This window comes from Theropithecus gelada, chromosome 15 (assembly GCF_003255815.1).
Source record: "Theropithecus gelada isolate Dixy chromosome 15, Tgel_1.0, whole genome shotgun sequence".
Classification (NCBI taxonomy): Eukaryota; Metazoa; Chordata; class Mammalia; order Primates; family Cercopithecidae; genus Theropithecus; species Theropithecus gelada.
In genome coordinates this window covers 76,569,608-76,587,877 of record NC_037683.1, presented here as the reverse complement: position 1 = coordinate 76,587,877, position 18,270 = coordinate 76,569,608, and the positions used below count along the sequence as shown (strand labels likewise).

The following is an 18,270-nucleotide window of genomic DNA, read 5'->3' as shown; positions in this document are numbered from 1 at the left end:
TCAGTGATTTTCTCTCTGCATGGGTGCAAGAAAACCTTGTCAAAAGTTGCTGTCCATATCCTGGGGTCCTACACATCTCCAACTCAAAGATCTTTAAGTCTCCATGGCTCTACCATTGAGCAGTGTACAGCAGAAACCAGGACTTGAACTAGATATAGGTAGGAAATATTAATATCTTTATCTGTATAGTCTCTCACCTCCTTTCTTTGTCTTGTATATTGTGAGAGACCATTGCACAACATTTGACTGAACAAGAATTTACAAATCGTGGTAACTGTACCTTTAAGATTCCTTTTGACTTGCCTGTGATAGTTCACACATTTGTCCTAATGGTTGGTTTCTATATCAAGGTTGTAACTTTTCCAATTCTTGATGGATGTATAGGCAACAAAAGCAATTAAAATACTCTCAATATATTGCAACAGGGTCTTTGGGCCATGGATTGGATTGGTTTCTCAACTTTGCCGCACACTAGATAAAACAGGGGGTCTTTCAAAATATTGATTCCTAGCTCTGATACCAAGATATACTGATTTGATTGTTTCAAATAGGCAACATAGGCATTGAGAGTTTTATTTAAAACTTCCCCAGGAAATGAAATGTGCAGTAGGAACGGAGAATGACTGAGCAAGATTAGTGCCTAGTTTGAGTAGGAGAAGATAGACCATTGGCTGAGCTAAAGTCATGCTATTGAGGAAGGAAAGTTCAGAATAAAGAGGATAGTGTTACTATTCTTTCTGTGAACAAATGTGAACCTGAAAGAGCCAGTCTTTCAAAATGTATCCCAAGTGGCTAATTGAGCCTAAATTTTAAAAGAGCTAAGCAGTCATTTTCTGAATAGAGGTCCTACACTTACGGCACCTTCTTTAAAAAACTGCACTTCTTAAACTTTTAAAGACTTTCAGACCTCACCTCAACCAACAAATCAGAGTTCAGCTACCTCAACCAATAGGGGCTCAGCTGTATCAACCAATCAGAACTCAACTATTTTGACCATTCAAAACAAAGCACATTTTAATCCTTCATTTGCATAAACAGTTTTGATTGGAAATCTCAATGGGAACTTTTGCTATAAAACCCAACCCTCTCTTTGTTCTCTGGAATGACCTTTCATTTTACATGGGACGATAAGCCTTCCCAGTATGCAATTTATTTACTAGAATAAAGGGTTATTCTCCAAATTCCGTTGCCAGACAACTTTTGTTTACATTTCTTATAATTCTGAATTCAAAACCCAGCGAGTTATTTAACAAATGGTGTTACGTCCATATTATGAATAGTTGTCAGCAACAAGAAGCAACTAAGTATTAATACACCAAACAACTAAGGAGAATCACCACAGTCGTAGGCTGAGTGAAAATAGCCAGTCCTAAGAGGTAACATTCTGTATGATTGCATTATAAAACATCTTGAAAAGACATAATTATAGAACAGGAGAACCATTTTACTCTGGGTTACCGCCAGTGGGATAAAAAGTGGGAGGGAAGAGTGTGCAATTATGAGAACTTTTGTGATATTGGAATAGCTTTATGTTTTGATAATATCATGTCGGTATTCTAGTTCTGATACTGTAGTGTAGTTTTTCAAGATGTTACCATTGAAGAAAAGTGGATACAGTGTAGACAGAATATCTCTCCACTATTTCAGACCTTCCCATGTGTGATTCTACATTATCTCAAAATTTAAAAATTAATTTCAAAAATTTATCAAAGTTCTGTGTGTCATAGGTATTGGGTGTGGGATGGTTGATGTTGACAATACATAAAAAATTAGCTATTCTAGAAAATATGAGGAAGTAGGAATGAATCTGATTAAGACCAGTAAAAGATAAAGAGATTCACTCAAGAATATATAATAGAAGTGCTACTAAAGTATGCCTAAAACTACCATAAGAAACTGATACATAAGCTTAATTTATTTTGCATATATAAATGCACAGTTACTATGACTCTAAATGAGGACAAAAAACAAAGAACAAGGCAATAATGTTCGCTTTAACCACTTGTATTTTGCATAGTAGTGGAAGACTTAGCCAGACAAATCAGGTGAGGAAAAAATGCATGAAAATTGAAAAGGAAGAAATACATATTCTCTCTTTGCAGATAATATAATTATATATGTTGAAAAACCTAAAGATCTAAAAACAGCTATTAGAACTAATGAACAATTTCCATAAAATGACAGGATACAAATTCAACATGCAAACATTGGTTTCCAATGAACATAAAAAATGAAATTATGAAAACAACTCCATCTTCAATAGTATCAAAACCAATAAAATATTTTGTCGTATATTTAGAAAAATATTGCTGAATGATATTGAAGAAAACATAAATAAATGGAAACACCTATCTTATTCATAGGTTTCCTGGATTAGTAGACTTAGTATCGTTAAGATGTCAATACTACCTAACAGGGGTCCACAGGTTTGCTATTATCTCTATGCAAATCCCAAAGGTAGTTTCATTTCTTTTCCTTTTTTTCTTTTCTTTTCCTTTTTTTCTTTTCTTTTCCTTTGCAGAAATAGAAAAAACGCTTCCTAATATTCATATGGAATCTCAAGAATTCCCAAATAACCAAAACTGTCTTTTAAAAAGAATAAAATTGGAGACTTATACTTTCTGATTTTAAAACTTTCTACAAAGCTACAGTCATCAAAAGATTGTGGTGTAAATATAAGAAGACTCATATGGAGCAATGGAATTGAATAAAGAGAACAGAAACAAATCTCTGGTATTTTGTTAAGTGACATTTGACAAAAGTACCAAGGCAATTTCAATGGGGAAAGAACAATTTTTTCAACAAGTGGTGCTGGAAAAACTGGATAGCCACATGAAAAAGAAGAACTTGAATCATCACATCACACCACATAGAATATTTAACCCAAAATATACGAATCACAAAATATAAGAAATAAACATAATGTTTTAGAAAAATTCATAGGGGAAAATGTTCTTGACATTGGATTTTGTAAAGATTTTGTGGATATCACACCAAAACAACCCCATAAATATTCAACTTCATTGAAAATTTTGTGAATAAAAGAACACTAAGAGAGTGAAATAAAAACACGAAATTGGAGGAAATGATTGAAACTTGTGTGCCAGATAAGGATTAAATATCCAGAACACATAGAGAAAACAATTTTTAGAAAGCATTTTTGCATGATATGTAGAGACACCTAGGAATTCATTTTTAAATAATCAATTACATTGCAGAACAGAATTATGTACGGACTATTCTCCAAATTTTGGCAACCTATAAAAATACCTTCAAAACATCACTTTTGAGAAGTCTCTCCCAGATACTATGTCTTGGTGAAAACTCATCTAAATTACTGACTCTGACATTCCTATAGCCCTAGACAGTCATTATTAGAAAAGTTACACATGCTCAGTGTTTGATAAATGATGAGTGGGCCATCCTCAAATTTATGAGGACCATAGATAATTTTTTATTGGGAACAAAAATAATTTATTAATTTATTTCAAGAAAGCCCTCAGGCTTATATGAGTAAAACAGATCTGGTCTGAATAAACTTCCTCCTTAAAGAAATCAGACTTATAAACAAGCAGTCCTATTTGGATACAAAATTTTTATACTTTGAGAGTTATCTGATTAGCACATTGCCCCATAACTTTGCTGACTTGTTTAAAACTTTAAAATGCAATGAGGTGGCCACCATCTCTGTGGTTCCATATCAACTGTTCCAGCCTGCTGGCTATGAAGAGTGCAGATGGCCCAGAGGAGTAGCTGCTCCCGCCCCCACCACCCCATGGTGCAGTGCAACTAATTTTCCAGATCATGGCCAAACTACTTATTTAACTGGGTCCTGACCCACTCCTCCTCACTGGGCAGGTCTTTGGTTCTGTGGACAGAAATTTGATCTCTCCCTAGAAGGGAGCTCCTGGAGCGAGGGGCAGCCCCCATTTCTATGGTTCCATAAACTCAGTCATTCCAGCCTGAGCTGTTCAACCCTGCCAGCTGTGAAGAATATAGGTGGTCCAGATGAAGAAGGACCCCCAGGCCCACAATACACCTGCTCTACCAAGAAACAACCAGACAGCTTCATTAGAAGAGTTCCTGATTCTGTCCCTCATGTCTGGGTGAGATATCCCAGTGAGGGTTGCCAGCCATCTCCTGCAGGTGCATATATGCCAACAGGAGGTCAGTGTCTATCTAGAATGGAGGTGCCAGAGGGGAGAGTTGGCTGCCATCTTTGCTGTTTCATGGCCCTCACTGGTGATACCTCCAGATGTGGGAGAGGCAGTGGAGACTGGGGTCTGAAGTGGACCCCTGGAAAACCAAAGCAGCCCTACAGTAGAATGGCTTGACTGTTAAAAGGAAAACAGAGAACAACAAGAACAACAATAACAGAAATGACCCCATGAAAACCCCTTTCAAAGGTCAGCAATCTTAATGATCTAAGGTAGATAACTCCACAAAGATGATAAAGAATCAATTCAAAAATACCTAAAACTCAAAAAGGCAGAGTGCCTCTTCTCCTTCAAATGACTGCAACACTTCTGCAGCAAGGACACAAAACTGGGTTGAGGCTGAGACAGCTGAATTGACAGAAATAGACTTCAGAAGGTGGGTAATAATGAACTTCACCGAATTAAAGGAGCATGTTGTAACCCAATGCAAAGAAGCTAAGAATCAAGATAAAACAATACAGGAGCTGATAGGCAGAAAAGCAAATTTAGAGAGGAACATAACTGACCTGATGGAGTTGAAAAACACAACATGAGAAATCCACAATTCAATCATAAGTATCAGTAGCCAAACAAACCAAGCAGAGGAAAGACTCGCAGAGCTGGAAGACTATCTTTCTGAAATAAAACAGGCAGACAGGAATAGAGGAAAAAAGAATTTTTAAAAAAATAACAAACATCCAAGAATTATGGGATTATGTAAAGAGACCAAACCTATGAATGATGGTGGTACCTGAAAGAGGCAAGAAGAATGGAACCAAGTTGGAAAACATACTTTAGAATATCATTCAAGAGAACTTCCCCAACCTAGCAAGACAGGCCAACATTCAAATTCAGGAAATGCAGACAACCTCAGTAAGATATGCCATGAGAAGATCAACCTTAAGACACATAATCCTCAGATTCTCCAAGGTCAAAATGAAAGAAAAAATGTTAAGGGCAGCTAGACATAAAGGCCAGGTCACCTACAAAGGAAAACCCATCAGAGTAACAGCAAACCTCTCAGTGGAAACCCTACAAACCAGAAGAGATTGGGAGCCAATATTCAACATACTTAAAGGAAAGAAATTCCATCCCAGAATTTTATATGGAGAAAACAACAATAACAACATTACCAGTCACTGCAAAACACATTGAAGCACACAGACCAGTGACACTATGAAGCAACCACACAAATAAGTCTGCAAAATAACCAGCTAGCATCAGGACAAGATCAAATTCACCCATAACAATATTAACTTTAAATGTGGATGGGCTAAATGCCCTAGTGAAAAGATACAGAATGGCAAACTGGATAAAGAGCCAACATCCATTGCTATGCTGTCTTCAGAAGACTCATCTCCATGGAAAGACACATATAACCTCAAAACAAAGGGATGGAGGAAAATTTACCAGGCAAATCTATAACAGAAAAAAGGAAGGGTTTCAATCCTAGTTTCTGACCAAATGGACTTTAAACCAACAAAGATCAAAATAGAAGAACAAGGGCATTACATAATGGTAAAAGGTTCCATTCAAAAAGAAGAGCTAACTATCCTGATACATATGCACCCAACAAAGAGCACCCAGATTCATAAAGCAAGTTCTTAGAGATGTACAAAGAGACTTAGACTCCCACACAATAATAGTAGGAGACTTTAACATTCCTCTGTCAGTATTAGACAGATCATCCAGACAGAAAATTAACAAAGATATTCAGGACCTGAACTCAGCTCTGGATCAAGTGGGCCTGATAGATATGTACAGAACCCTCCACCCCAAAACAACATAATATACATTCTCATCAACACACAACACTTACTCTAAAGTTGATCACACAATTGAAGTAAAACATTCCTCAGGAAATGGAATAGAAATAAAATCATAAGTCTCTCAGATGACAACACAATCAAATTAAAACTCAAGATTAAGAAATTCACTCAAAAGCACACAACCACATGGAAATTGAACCACCTGTTCCTGAATGACTCTTGAGTAAATAATAAAATTCAGGCAGAAATCAAGAAGTTCTTTGAAACTAATGAGAACAAAGAGATAGCATACAAAAATCCTTGGGATGCAGCTAAAGCAGTCTTAACACAGAAATTTATATCAATAAATGCACACATCAAAAAAAATAGAAAGATCTCAAGTTAACAACCTAACATCTCAACTAAAAGAACTAGAGAACCAACGGCAAACACACCCCAAAGCTAGCAGAGGAACAGAACAACCAAGATGAGTCAAATTGAAGGAGATAGAGACATGAAAAACCCTTTAAAAAAACAACAAGTTCAGGAGCTGGTTTCCTGAAAAAAAAATTAACAAAATAGATATATTGCTAGCTAGACTTATAAGGAAGAAAAGAGAAAAGAATCAAATAAACACAATCAGAAAGGATAAGGGATATCACTACTGACTTCAAAGAAATACAAACAACCATCAGAGAACACTATAAACATCTTTATGCACACAAACTAGAACATCTAGAAGAAATGGATAATTTCCTGGATGCATACACACTCCCAATAGTAAACCAGTAAGACACCAAATCCCTGAATAGACTAAAAACGTGTTCTGAAATTGAGGCAGTAATAAATACTCTAACAATCAAATAAAGCCCAGGACCGGAAGAATTCACAGGTGAAGTCTACCAGAGGTACAAAGAAGAGCTGGTACCATTTCTACTGAAACCATTCCAAAAAAATTGAGGAGGGGGAGGGACTCCTCCATAACTCATTATATGAAGCCAGAATCATCCTGATACCAAAACCTGGCAGAGGGACAACAAAAAAAGAAAACTTCAGGCCATATCCTTGATGCACATTGATGCAAAAATCCTCAATAAAATACCAGTAAACCAAATCTAGCAGGTCATCAACAAGCATATCCACCATGATCAAGTTGGCTTCATCCCTGGGATGCAAGGCTGGTTCAACATACACAAATCAATAAATGTGATTTATCACATAAACATAACTGAAGACAAAAACCACATGATTATCTCAAGACATGCAGAAAACGCCTTTGATAAAATTCAACATCCCTTCATGTTAAAAACTATCAATAAACTAGGTACTGAAGGAACACACCTCAAAATAATAAGAGCCATTTATGAGAAACCCATGGCCAATATCATACCGAATGGGCAAAAGCTGGAAGCACTCCTTTGGAAAATCAGCACAAGACAAGGATACCGTCTCTCACCACTCCTATTCAACATAGTATTTGAAGTCCTGGCCAGGGCAATTAAGCAAGAGGAAGAAATGAAGGGTATTCAAATAGGAAGAAAGGAAGTCAAATCATCTTTGTTTGCAGATGACATGATTCTATATCTAGAAAACCCCATAGTCTCAACCCCAAAACTTCTTAAGCTGATAAGCAACTTTAGCAAAGTCTTAGGATATAAAGTTAATGTGTAAAAATTGTTAGCATTTCTGTACACAACAGACAAGGAGAGAGCCAAATCATGAATGAACTTCCACTCATGATTGCCACAAAAGTAATAAAATACCTAGGAATACAGTTAACAAGGGAAGTGGAAGATCTTCAAGAACTACAAACCACTGCTCAAAGGAATCACAGAAGATACAAACAAGTGGAGAAACATTCCTTGCTCATGGATAGGAAGAATCAATAATGCAAAAATGACCACATTGCCCAAATCAATTTATAAATTCAATGCTATTCCCATTAAACTACCTTGGACATTCTCCACAGAATTAGAAAATACTATTTTAAAATTCATATGGAACCAAAAAAGAGACCAAATAGCCAAGACGGCCCTAAGCAAAAAGAATAAAGCTGTAGGCATCATGCTACCCAATTTGAACTATACTACATGGCTACCGTATCCAAAACAGCATGGTATTGGAACAAGAACAGACACATAGACCAATGGAACAGAAGAGGTAAGTCAGAAATAAGACCACACACCTAGAGCCATCTGATCTTTGGCAAACCTAACAAAAACATGCAATGGAGAAAGGATTCCCTATTTAATAAATGGTGCTGAGAGAACTGGTTAGCCATGTACAGAAAATTAAAACTAGACAGACCCCTTCCTTACACAATATAAAAAAATAACTTAAGGTGGATTAAAGACTTAAATGTAAAATTCAAAACTATAAAAACCCTAGAAGAAAATCTAGGCAATATTATTCAGGACATAGGCATGGGCAAAGATTTCATGAGAAAAACATCAAAAGCAATTGCAACTAAGGTAGAAATTGACAAATGGGATATAATTAAACTAAAGAGCCTCTGCACAGCAAAAGAAACTATCATCAGAGTGAACAGACAACCTACTAAATGGGAGAAAACTTTTACAATCTGTCCATCTGACAAAGGTCATTAGACCAGAATCTACAAGGAACTTAAAGCAAATTTAGTAGAAAAAAACAAACAACTCCATTAAAGAGTGAGCAAAGGACATGAACAGACACTCTCAAAATAAGACATTCATGGGGCCAAAAAGCAATTGGAAGAAAACTCTACATCACTAATCATTAGATAAGTGCAAATCAAAATTACAATGAGATACTATCTCATGCCCATCAGAATGGCAATTTATTACAAAGTCAAGAAACAACAGATGCTGGCAAGGTTGCAGAGAAATAGGAATGCTTTTACACTTTGGTGGGAATGTAAATCAGTTGAACCATTATGGAAGGTGGTGTAGCAATTCCTCAAAGATCTAGAACCAGAAATACCATTTTACCCAAAAATCCCATTACTGGGTATACACCCAAAGGAACATAAATCATTCTATTACAGAGATACATGCACGCTTATGTTCATTGCAGCACTATTCACAATAGCAAAGGCATGGAATCAACTGAAATGCCCATCAATGATAGACTGGATATAGAAAATGTGGTACATCAACCTTAATTTGTCCCCAGACAAGTTACAGAGCCTAATGAAAAGGGGAAAGAATTGCACCACAGTGATTAATTACTGAGTTGTGGCATCAAATCCCTGCTCCATCATTTACTTGCAGTATGACTTTGGACCAGTTTCTTTCCTTTCTCAGCCTTAGTTTTTTTGAACTGTAAAATGGGTTTAATAATAATATTTTCTTCAAGGCTGTTGTGAGGATTGAATATATTCATATATATAAAGTTCTTATTATAGACAATTCCCCACCGGCACTTATTATTATTATTGTATCAAGGCGTGGATTCTAACTCTTCTTCAGTGTTAACTTGCACATTAGTCTAAGATGTTGCTTGTGGGCTTTTGTTTGTAAGCTTGCTCTAAGAGATCAGGTACTTTGAAAAGGAAAGGATTAAGAACTTCACCAAAAAGTTATTTATCTTAAAGTCTAGCCAAAGAAATTCCATATAAATATTTCCTAACTATTTTTGAGAAGTGGATAAAAGGATCAGAAATCAAGTGTGACATATAGAACCAAGCATATTAGCAACTGATGTAGCTTGGCTTGCAGGAAATGTGCAAAAAAGAGAAAATGTTCATTGTGATCATGCAAAGGAGTATCTGTGCTTTGTCAACATCAATTTCGTGTAATGCCTTTACATTTCTAAAGCCCAGGAGATAACCTTGGACTATTAAAGCTAGGATTTTGATGATAGGACATTAGAAGATGAAGCATTTCATGACACTGTTATTTAATTTGGAGAGAAAAGATAGACTTTGGAAATAAATTAAGTCTACCACTTTCAACACTAAGAGGGTCAGAGCAAGGAGAAATTCTGGAAATGTTTTAAGAGCGTGAGAGGCCTATACACCAGGGATCTGTGTGCAGACAGGAAGTGCAGATCAAGACAGTAGCCTTGGGCTCTCAGCTGAACCCTGAATTAAGTAAGTGATAACAACATAGTAGGAGGGTATGCTTTCTTTTCATTCCTCTCTTTTTTTTTCCCCAAATACATTCTTTCCTTCTTAGGTTAAAAGAAAGAAGATTTCAGTCTTTGAAAACAATCTTTTTTTCCCCCCTACTTATTAAGAACCTAGAGGAGAAAGGCAATTGTCCCATGCCTGTCCAATGGGGAAAGGAGACAACTGTTCATAATTTGCTGAGCTTGCAGCAGGAGCACCATAAAATTAAACCAAGTAGAAGACTAGTTCCACTGTTGGGGACGGGGAAACATTCTAGTAAAGAAGCAACTTATAAACTTGTAAAATGAGTCATATAAAGTGATGTCTCAAGAAAAATAACTAGTGATATGTAATTTAGGAAATGTAGATGCTTCGTCATTCTAAGAAAATTACTTTATGAATAAATGATACTCAAGGTTAAAAAAAAAAAAAGAAAATGTGGTACATATACACCATGGACTACTGTGCATAAAAGGGAACGAGATCATGTCCTTTGGAGGGACATGGATGGAGTTGGAAACCATTCTCAGCAAACTAATATAGGAACAGAAAACCAAACACTGCATTTTCTCACTTATAAGTGGGAGCTGAATGATGAGAACACATGGACACATGGTGGGGAACAACACACTCTGGGCAACTGTGGGCGTGGTGGGGCAAGGGAGAGCATCTGGAAGAATGACTAATGAATGCTGGGCTTAATACCTGGGTGATGAGATGATCTGCGCAGTAACCAGCATGGCACACATTTACCTATGTAATGAACCTGTACATCCTGCATATGTACCCCTGAACTTAAAAGTTGAAAAAAAAGGAATAGGAAATAAATAATAAAATGTGATTTAAAAAAACCCTTTTCACAAACTACAACACATATAGTATATAAAAGTTGACCATAAAGGTATAAAATTTTGTGCATGAACATGTGTTACCAATATGTTCTCCCTGAAACTGTTGAATTCTTCTGCTCTCTTCTTGCCTTTTTTGGGGTGTGTGTGTGTGTGTCTGTGTGTGTACGTGTGTGTGTGTGTGTGTGTGTGGTTTCCAGACTCTAGAGACAGTAATTGTAATTTCAAATTAAGTATTCAGATAACTGGTAACAATTAATCAATCACCCAGGGGAGTTCAAAGAAAGAAATTCATGGACAGATACAGTCTGATCTCTCCCACCTATAAAAAGACCTTCATGGGTGCTCTTCCAAGACTTAACAGTCAACCCCATAGGGTCCCTGTGTTTCTCATCCTTCTCAGGATCAACGGAGGGCAGATGTAAGTACATACCTTTGAAGAAAGTTCCTTGTAAACTTCAAACATTATTATACAAGCCTAAAGTGATGTTACTGGAATTTTAATAGTGTTCACAGGACCTGGTTTAAACATCACTAGTTGTCTTTCTCTAATGAACAACTGATCCATCCACTCATCAAAATACTATGGATAGATACACAAGACAATATAGAAATCAATATAATATCTTTTAATGGTTTGAAGAAGAAATACAAATAAATGTGGAGTAAGTTAGGATAAATATTAAATGTGGGAGTTCAGTCAGGCTGGTGGGAAAAATTTAAAGATAGTTGTAAGAAAAGGATGCAAACCTTCTTGGAAGGGCGGGGGTGTTGCATAAGCTCCCATAATAGATCAGGCTGAAGGCAGCCTAATCCTTACCTTGAGTTAATAGCTTAGGGCCTAGATACAAATGAATGTAGAGTAGTTTATCTAAATAGTTTGTTTACTCATGTGGTCCTAAGACCAATCTTTGATCAACCGCAGGTGCATAATTGCTCTCTACTCGGGAGGTTGGCAATGTCTACACTCTATTGGGCTCATATCTTAGATCTGCCCTTCTTTTGCCTTGTCACCTGGGTATACACCCCCTTCCCAACCTTTAATAATGTGACTGCTTAGCTAGGAGGGATAGATTTACCCTCAGTGGGGTCCCTCAGTAACGGCACACATTGGACTAAGGAGCCAAATAACACTACAGATCACTCTACTATCCTCCCATTGGTTGTAAATTATAAATGTTCTAACCCTTACTGTGCACCTGCTCAAACACAATTATGGCTACACCATGGCAAAAGAAATGCCTTAACAGTCTTAGCTGCAGGTAGCCTCAAATCAGTAATGCAATCAATGCCGCTTTCCCAAACATTCCTTCCTGTGCTAAAGAACAAAGCCAGGAGAATAATGGATTCCACTTTAGCTAGGAGGTCTGTCATGGGGGACAAGCTCATATCCTCCAGTTAGGCAATTATAACATCTTAGACTGGAGCCCCTACGGCCATTTGCAGGGCAGCCTTACTGATATCCTCACACATCATGGCATCAATCACGGTTTCGTAGTCTCGTCCCGTTCCCCCATGATTTGGGCTGGCCGATGGGAGGATGGGATATCCCAGACCCCAAATAAAGTTGATGCCACCCCAAGACACTTTATGGTGCCTGGGACACATTAGCACCTCCCTTGACACCGGGCATGGGACCTATCGTAATTCTGGTAACAGTTATACTATAATCTTTACTCATAATCACACGGATCAGTGCCTAATTTGCAATATCCATCCATATGTTTTCCTTATGGGAACTAATATTTCTATTACACCCCAAAACTCTGTGTTTGTGACCTGGGTGTAAGGACAGGCTTGGTTTGCCTCATGTATCACTAATTACAATATATCTAATTTAAATATTACTAGTGTCATGGTATTAAGGAGACAATCTGAGGCATTCCTACCAGTCAATTTGACACATCATTGATAGGTAGGTTCCTCTTCCTTTGCCATCTTAGAATGCGCCCTATCCCAGGCCAGACTCAAAAGATTCATAGGCACACTTATAGCCTTTATAGTCTCAGCCATAGTCATCCTAGCAACTGCTAGTGTGGCTATAGCATCTACTACTGAATCAGAACCAACAGCTGCTTTTGTAGATAATTTGGTCAGAATGTGTTCAATGAACTTCTCTTACAGCAGGGTATAGATCAAGAGATTCTTGCATATCTGCAAGCCCTGGAGGCTGCCTTGGAATATGTGGGGGAGTGATAAGATGCACTGGCATTCCGACGGCAGTTAAACTGTGACTGGGAGCATAAACATATCTGTGTCACTTATAGTTGGGATGAGGTAAAACGACACCTCTGGGGAACCTTTCATGACAATTTAACAGCAGACGTAAAGCAACTTAAAACTAAAATTTTAGAATCCCTTCACATGATAGATCTACACACCCAACAAACAGCCATATGGAATGGTGTGCAAGATCATCTCTCCTGGTTAGACCCCCGATCCTGGGGGTCACTCTTTGACTGGAAAGGAATGTTACTAATTATACTCATGATTGTCTTATGTTATTTGCTAATTCTAGGATGCACAGCCAGAATAAGTGCAATGACCACCTTGCCTGACAAACCTGTTGCTGCACACATCTGTACTCTTCAGTCAACAGAACCCAATGCAAAGAACAGAAAGTGGAGAGATGTGGGAATTCAGACAGGCAGGTGGGAAAATTTTTAAAGATAGTTATAAGAAAAAGACGCAAACCTTTTTGAAACGCCGGAGGGGTTTGTATAAGCTCCAGTAATAGATCAGGCTGAAGGCAGCCTAATCCTTACCTTGAGTGAATAGCTTAGGGTGCAGTTATAAAGGAATGTAGTTTATCTAAATAGCTTGTTTACTCATGTGGTCCTAAGACCAATCTTTGATCAATCGCGGGTGCATAATTGCTCTCTATTCGGGAGGTTGGCAATGTCAATTACCTCTAGTGGTGTTTACTCAAGACCTTTGTCACTTAATCTATACTGAATAAATGTGAGCTTAGCTGGCTGATTGGGGCCACAGCTGCAACTCTTTACAGCACTCTCCTTGGTGTCTGTAGGTGGTCCAGACCCTCAGCGGGACTGACAGGCAAAATATCTGTGTCAGTGTATGTTATTCATCCATTGTTGGGTCAGGGTCTGTGGGACAGACCCCCGCAATTAAAAGCTTATATGCCAAATGTTAACTAAGATAATCTCTAGCCAATTAGCTTACAGGTCAGTTCTATTTTTATTTCATCTAAGCAAAGGACATTAAAAATTACCATTATTTTAGTAAGCCTAAAAATAGTAATATAGGAGGAAAGTTAAGAAAAAGAGGGAGAAAAACCAAATTCAAAACAAGTTAGGTGCAGCAGCATGTTGGGAGCAAAGAGGGATATGGGAATGCGGGTAGGGCAAGTAGGGAAACTAAATAAGATCTGAGGGAAAAAGTTCCTTGTAGGTGGGTGGGAAAGGGGTGGAACTGACACCATTGACGCAAGAGCTGAGTAATAGCCCTAAGGAAATAAATGCCTGGTGAAAGCATGCAGAAAGCAGTCTGGAGCCCAGAAGAGACACACCAGCACAGTCTGGTAGTCTACAGTATCAAGTCTCTAGAGAAAGGCTGAAACACCCAGAACAAGAGAGACCAGGTCCAGGATGCCCAGTCTGTTCTGGTCCCATCTGCCAGCAATCTGGCTGCTGCTGAGCCAACTCCTTAGAGAAAGTCTAGCAGCAGAGCTGAAGGGATGTGGTCCCCGATTTGGAAAAAGGATGCTGTCATATTGCCCCATGCCTGAAAAGACATTCACCACCACCCCAGGAGGGTGGCTGCTGGAATCTGGACGACCCACAGGTAAGAACCCTGGACTACCAATCAGAATGATGCCTGAAAAAACAGGCTCCAGATCTCATCGACTGCCTGTAGTCAACTCAGACTCTACTGTGGCTAGTGCCTAAATGTTTATGGTTTTTCATTGTAATGTGCTTTTATTAAAAGGGTCTCACCAGAAATCTCATGGGAAGTTTGGGGTAGAGGGGAAGCTGCAGGAAAAACAGAAGAACAGCCTCACCTTGGAGGCTCTTGGTGCCCTTCCCACCTGGCAGCCAGAGACACAGGGTGGAGAAAACAGGGATGCCTCAGAGAAAGTGACTATTCTCAACACCAGCAGGAGGTGAGGCATACTCCAGGACCCCCAGGAAAGCTGGGCAGGCGAGAAAACAGTTGTGCTTGCAATGGGATACCTGGGCCAGGCATCTCCAATTAAGAAGAAAGGGGACAAACAGTGAGGTGGTGAGCTGACTATCATTTCTGTTTATGCACCTATGGGCCTGAGGGCAGCACACTGAGACCTCTGTTAGGTTCCTGGAATGTAAGATAAAGGGGCCTTAGATTTAATGACTCTCCTCCTTTGTCATTAAGCTGAGCAATGGTCTATGTCACCAAAAACGTCCTCTTACAAAAAAGTTTTTTTAATGCACCCCAACAGAACACCTTGCCTCCCATTTCTTTGAATCTACTCTTGTAGTGTATTGAGAAAGATGAGATGACGAGAAAAAAAGTTGCCTGGATGACTAGAGGGGAAATTGAAGGGGACCAGAGACAAGGAAAGTTCACCGTTCAGACCATCATAGCTGATTTGATTAGTGCTTTCAACATTTGACACTGTAAAGCATTTTCTTTAAAAGCAAGATTTCAGAACTGAGGAAAGTTCAATACCAGGGTAGTTTTAAAACTTTACCAAGTAACAAGGTATTCATAAAGATAAATTGCAAGCTAAGTTAAAACTAGCAAGGGCAGTTTCCAAAACAGATAGAGGCTACTCTATTCTGTCTAATAGGTCGTGTTAAGTTCTGAAAAGCTAAGTTAAATTACTAAACATTGTTTTACATTTAATAAAAATGACATAGGTTTTGAACCAGCAATGTGTGACTCCAGAACTGCTTCTTGTAACCCATATGCATACACTTCATTAAATCATTAAATGACTCTGTTTAAAGTTATCATGCACAGTGAACACACTTGGATTTTGTGTGATTTATATAATGATTTCAAAGTTATTTCCTTTTTTTACATTATTAGTCACAGCTTGTTTCATTTTACTATAAAATAAGGGAAGAATACCACAAAGTCAAAACAATTTGTAATGCGAACTAAGGAAGAGTATGCTGTACTATAATTTCTATTTAAATTTCACTTTTTTCTCAGTAAATAAGTGAAATTTCTCATTTAAATACTTTGATAAATATAGATAAATTTAACAAGAAAAATGGAAAGTATTCATGGATAACAAATGTTAACATTTGGTGTAGCTACATATAGATGTATGTTGCTTCTCAGCTTTTTAGCTAAGATCCAGTGATGTATGTGTATAGATTTATGTGGATTAGATTTAAATATCTGAATCTTTCTATTAGAATAACTTGTGAGTACATAATGCATTGAAGTTATCAATCAAAACAGTGTCGGGGAAAGTCAAAAGTGGTATGGTATAGGCATTTAGAGGGTCATTGGAGGAGTGCATAGAGGGGACAGGATGGGGAATTAGCATATCCTTAATATTGTAGTATCTTAAAGTGCCCTACTCTAAGTAAGCTAAGTTGTTGAAATGTTAGGATACTTGCTGATTCTCTTTGGTGTTTAATTACACTGAGGCAATGGGTACATTGTAGTTTAGGCAAATTGTATAATTTTTTTGATCCTCTTTCACATGAATGTTTTTCCTCACCTTTCATTCCTCTCTTTTACTTCACAGAAACGGTGTCAACCTCCAACAACAAAGATGGAAAAACCTTAGGTACAACATCAGAATTCATTCCTAACTTGTCACCGGAGCTGAAGAAACCACTGTCTGACGGGCAGCCATCATTGAAGAAAATAATACTTTCCCGAAAAAAGAGAAATGGACATCACGGATTTGATCCATTCTGTTGTGAAGTGATTTGTGATGACGGAACTTCAGTTAAATTATGTACATAGTAGAGTAATCGTGGACTGGACATCTCATCCATTCTCATATGTATTCTCAATGACAAATTCACTGATGTCCAGTTAAATGACTGCTGTTTATTAGAACATGAGAATCATTATTGGTATTCACATGTTTCACTTGCTCTGTACTAATATATTCTCTCCAAAGGGAGGAAGTTAGATAGATGGAATAAGTTCTAGTAGTTGATAGTACAATGGGGAAATTATACTTAACATTAACTCACTGTATATTCCAAAATAGCTAGAAGAGAATTGTAATGATTCCAACACAAAAAAGATGAATGTTAGTTTGGATGGATATCCCAATTACCCTGATTTTATCCTTAAACCTTATACACATGTATCAAAATATCACATGTACTACAAAAATGTGTACAACTATAATATGTGAATTAAAAACTTACTGGAATAATGTTTTAAAGTTTTACACACACAAGCACATACGTTCACACACACTCACTCAGGTCTCTTTAGTTTTCCTCTTTTCACACTAGAAGAAATGTAAGAGATAAAGGATCTAACCATCTCTAACATCAGCACATAGCATGGAGGGAAAGCAGTGAAGGAATGAACTGGTGGGAGAGGAATTAGACATGTTCACCCCAGGGTAACCCCAGAGACCTCTCTAGAACTTTGCCCAATGCATATCCTTCACCTGCCTCTCAGTACACTGCCTTTAGACCTTCAATCATTCTATAAAGTCCTCTTTTGTCCCTGGCATTATTCCACATCCCCTCATCAAAGTGGTGAATCGGCACAAATACTGGGCTTCCTCTGGCTACACATACCTCCTCCCTGTGTGTCTCTAAATCGTAAATCAAAGCACACATTTTATGCTCTGTCAGTCAGGTCCTACTAGTTGTGTTTGTTTGTTTGCAGGCTAACTGAAGCTGCTACTACCTCATTATCAGGTCCTATTAACTTACTTCAAGTAACATGATTTGAGTAGCCCTCTCTGCCTGCCCACAAAGTGCTCTGAATCTAGTGTGGGACATGGAGAAGCAAAGGATAATAAGTGCAATGATATTTGTAGGTCATCATAGAGACTGTAATGATCCACAGGAATCAGGGTTGTGTTTAATGCCAACGTGGGAAGGAATGAATGTACAGGGAACAGTGTGGGTAAGAGGAGAGAGCAAAATTTCCCTAAGGAAACTGATGGTTGATCTGAATCTTGAAAGACATCTAAGCAGAAGAGAGTGCAAAAAGGAGACAGGGAGAAGCCCAGGAAAAAGCACAAAGGCCTAGAAGCACAGCACGTGTGGAAACAGTCAGAGTCAGTAGGGCAGGAGGTGGTGTGGAGAAAAGGAATTGTCAAGATCTGGTTGGAATGAAGACAGGAGTGAGGGTCTCAAATGATTCCACACAATGCAGCTATGAGGTTTAGGCTGCATCTTAGAGTAAGGAAGAACTGCTCATGATCTTGATACATCTCTCATAAAGAACTT

The 18,270-nt window shown here is 38.0% G+C and overlaps 1 protein-coding gene across 1 annotated transcript; it reads left to right on the top strand.

Annotated features, from left to right (window-relative positions):
- The first annotated feature begins 14,369 nt into the window (after window positions 1-14,369).
- Window positions 14,370-16,914, top strand: INSL4 (insulin like 4). The gene is made up of 2 exons (XM_025360114.1): window positions 14,370-14,686; window positions 16,587-16,914. Exons 1-2 carry the CDS (start codon window positions 14,491-14,493, stop codon window positions 16,808-16,810), a joined length of 420 nt encoding a protein of 139 aa, XP_025215899.1. The 5' UTR covers window positions 14,370-14,490; the 3' UTR covers window positions 16,811-16,914.
- The last annotated feature ends 1,356 nt before the right edge of the window (window positions 16,915-18,270 follow it).

What these genes read in the sequence shown, in the direction of transcription:
- INSL4 (XM_025360114.1), top strand. Translation starts at nt 14,491, where the DNA reads ATGCCCAGTCTGTTCTGGTCCCATCTGCCAGCAATCTGGCTGCTGCTG. An exon ending in GGAATCTGGACGACCCACAG is followed by an intron (nt 14,687 to 16,586) that starts GTAAGAACCCTG and finishes TTTACTTCACAG; the next exon opens with AAACGGTGTCAACCTCCAAC.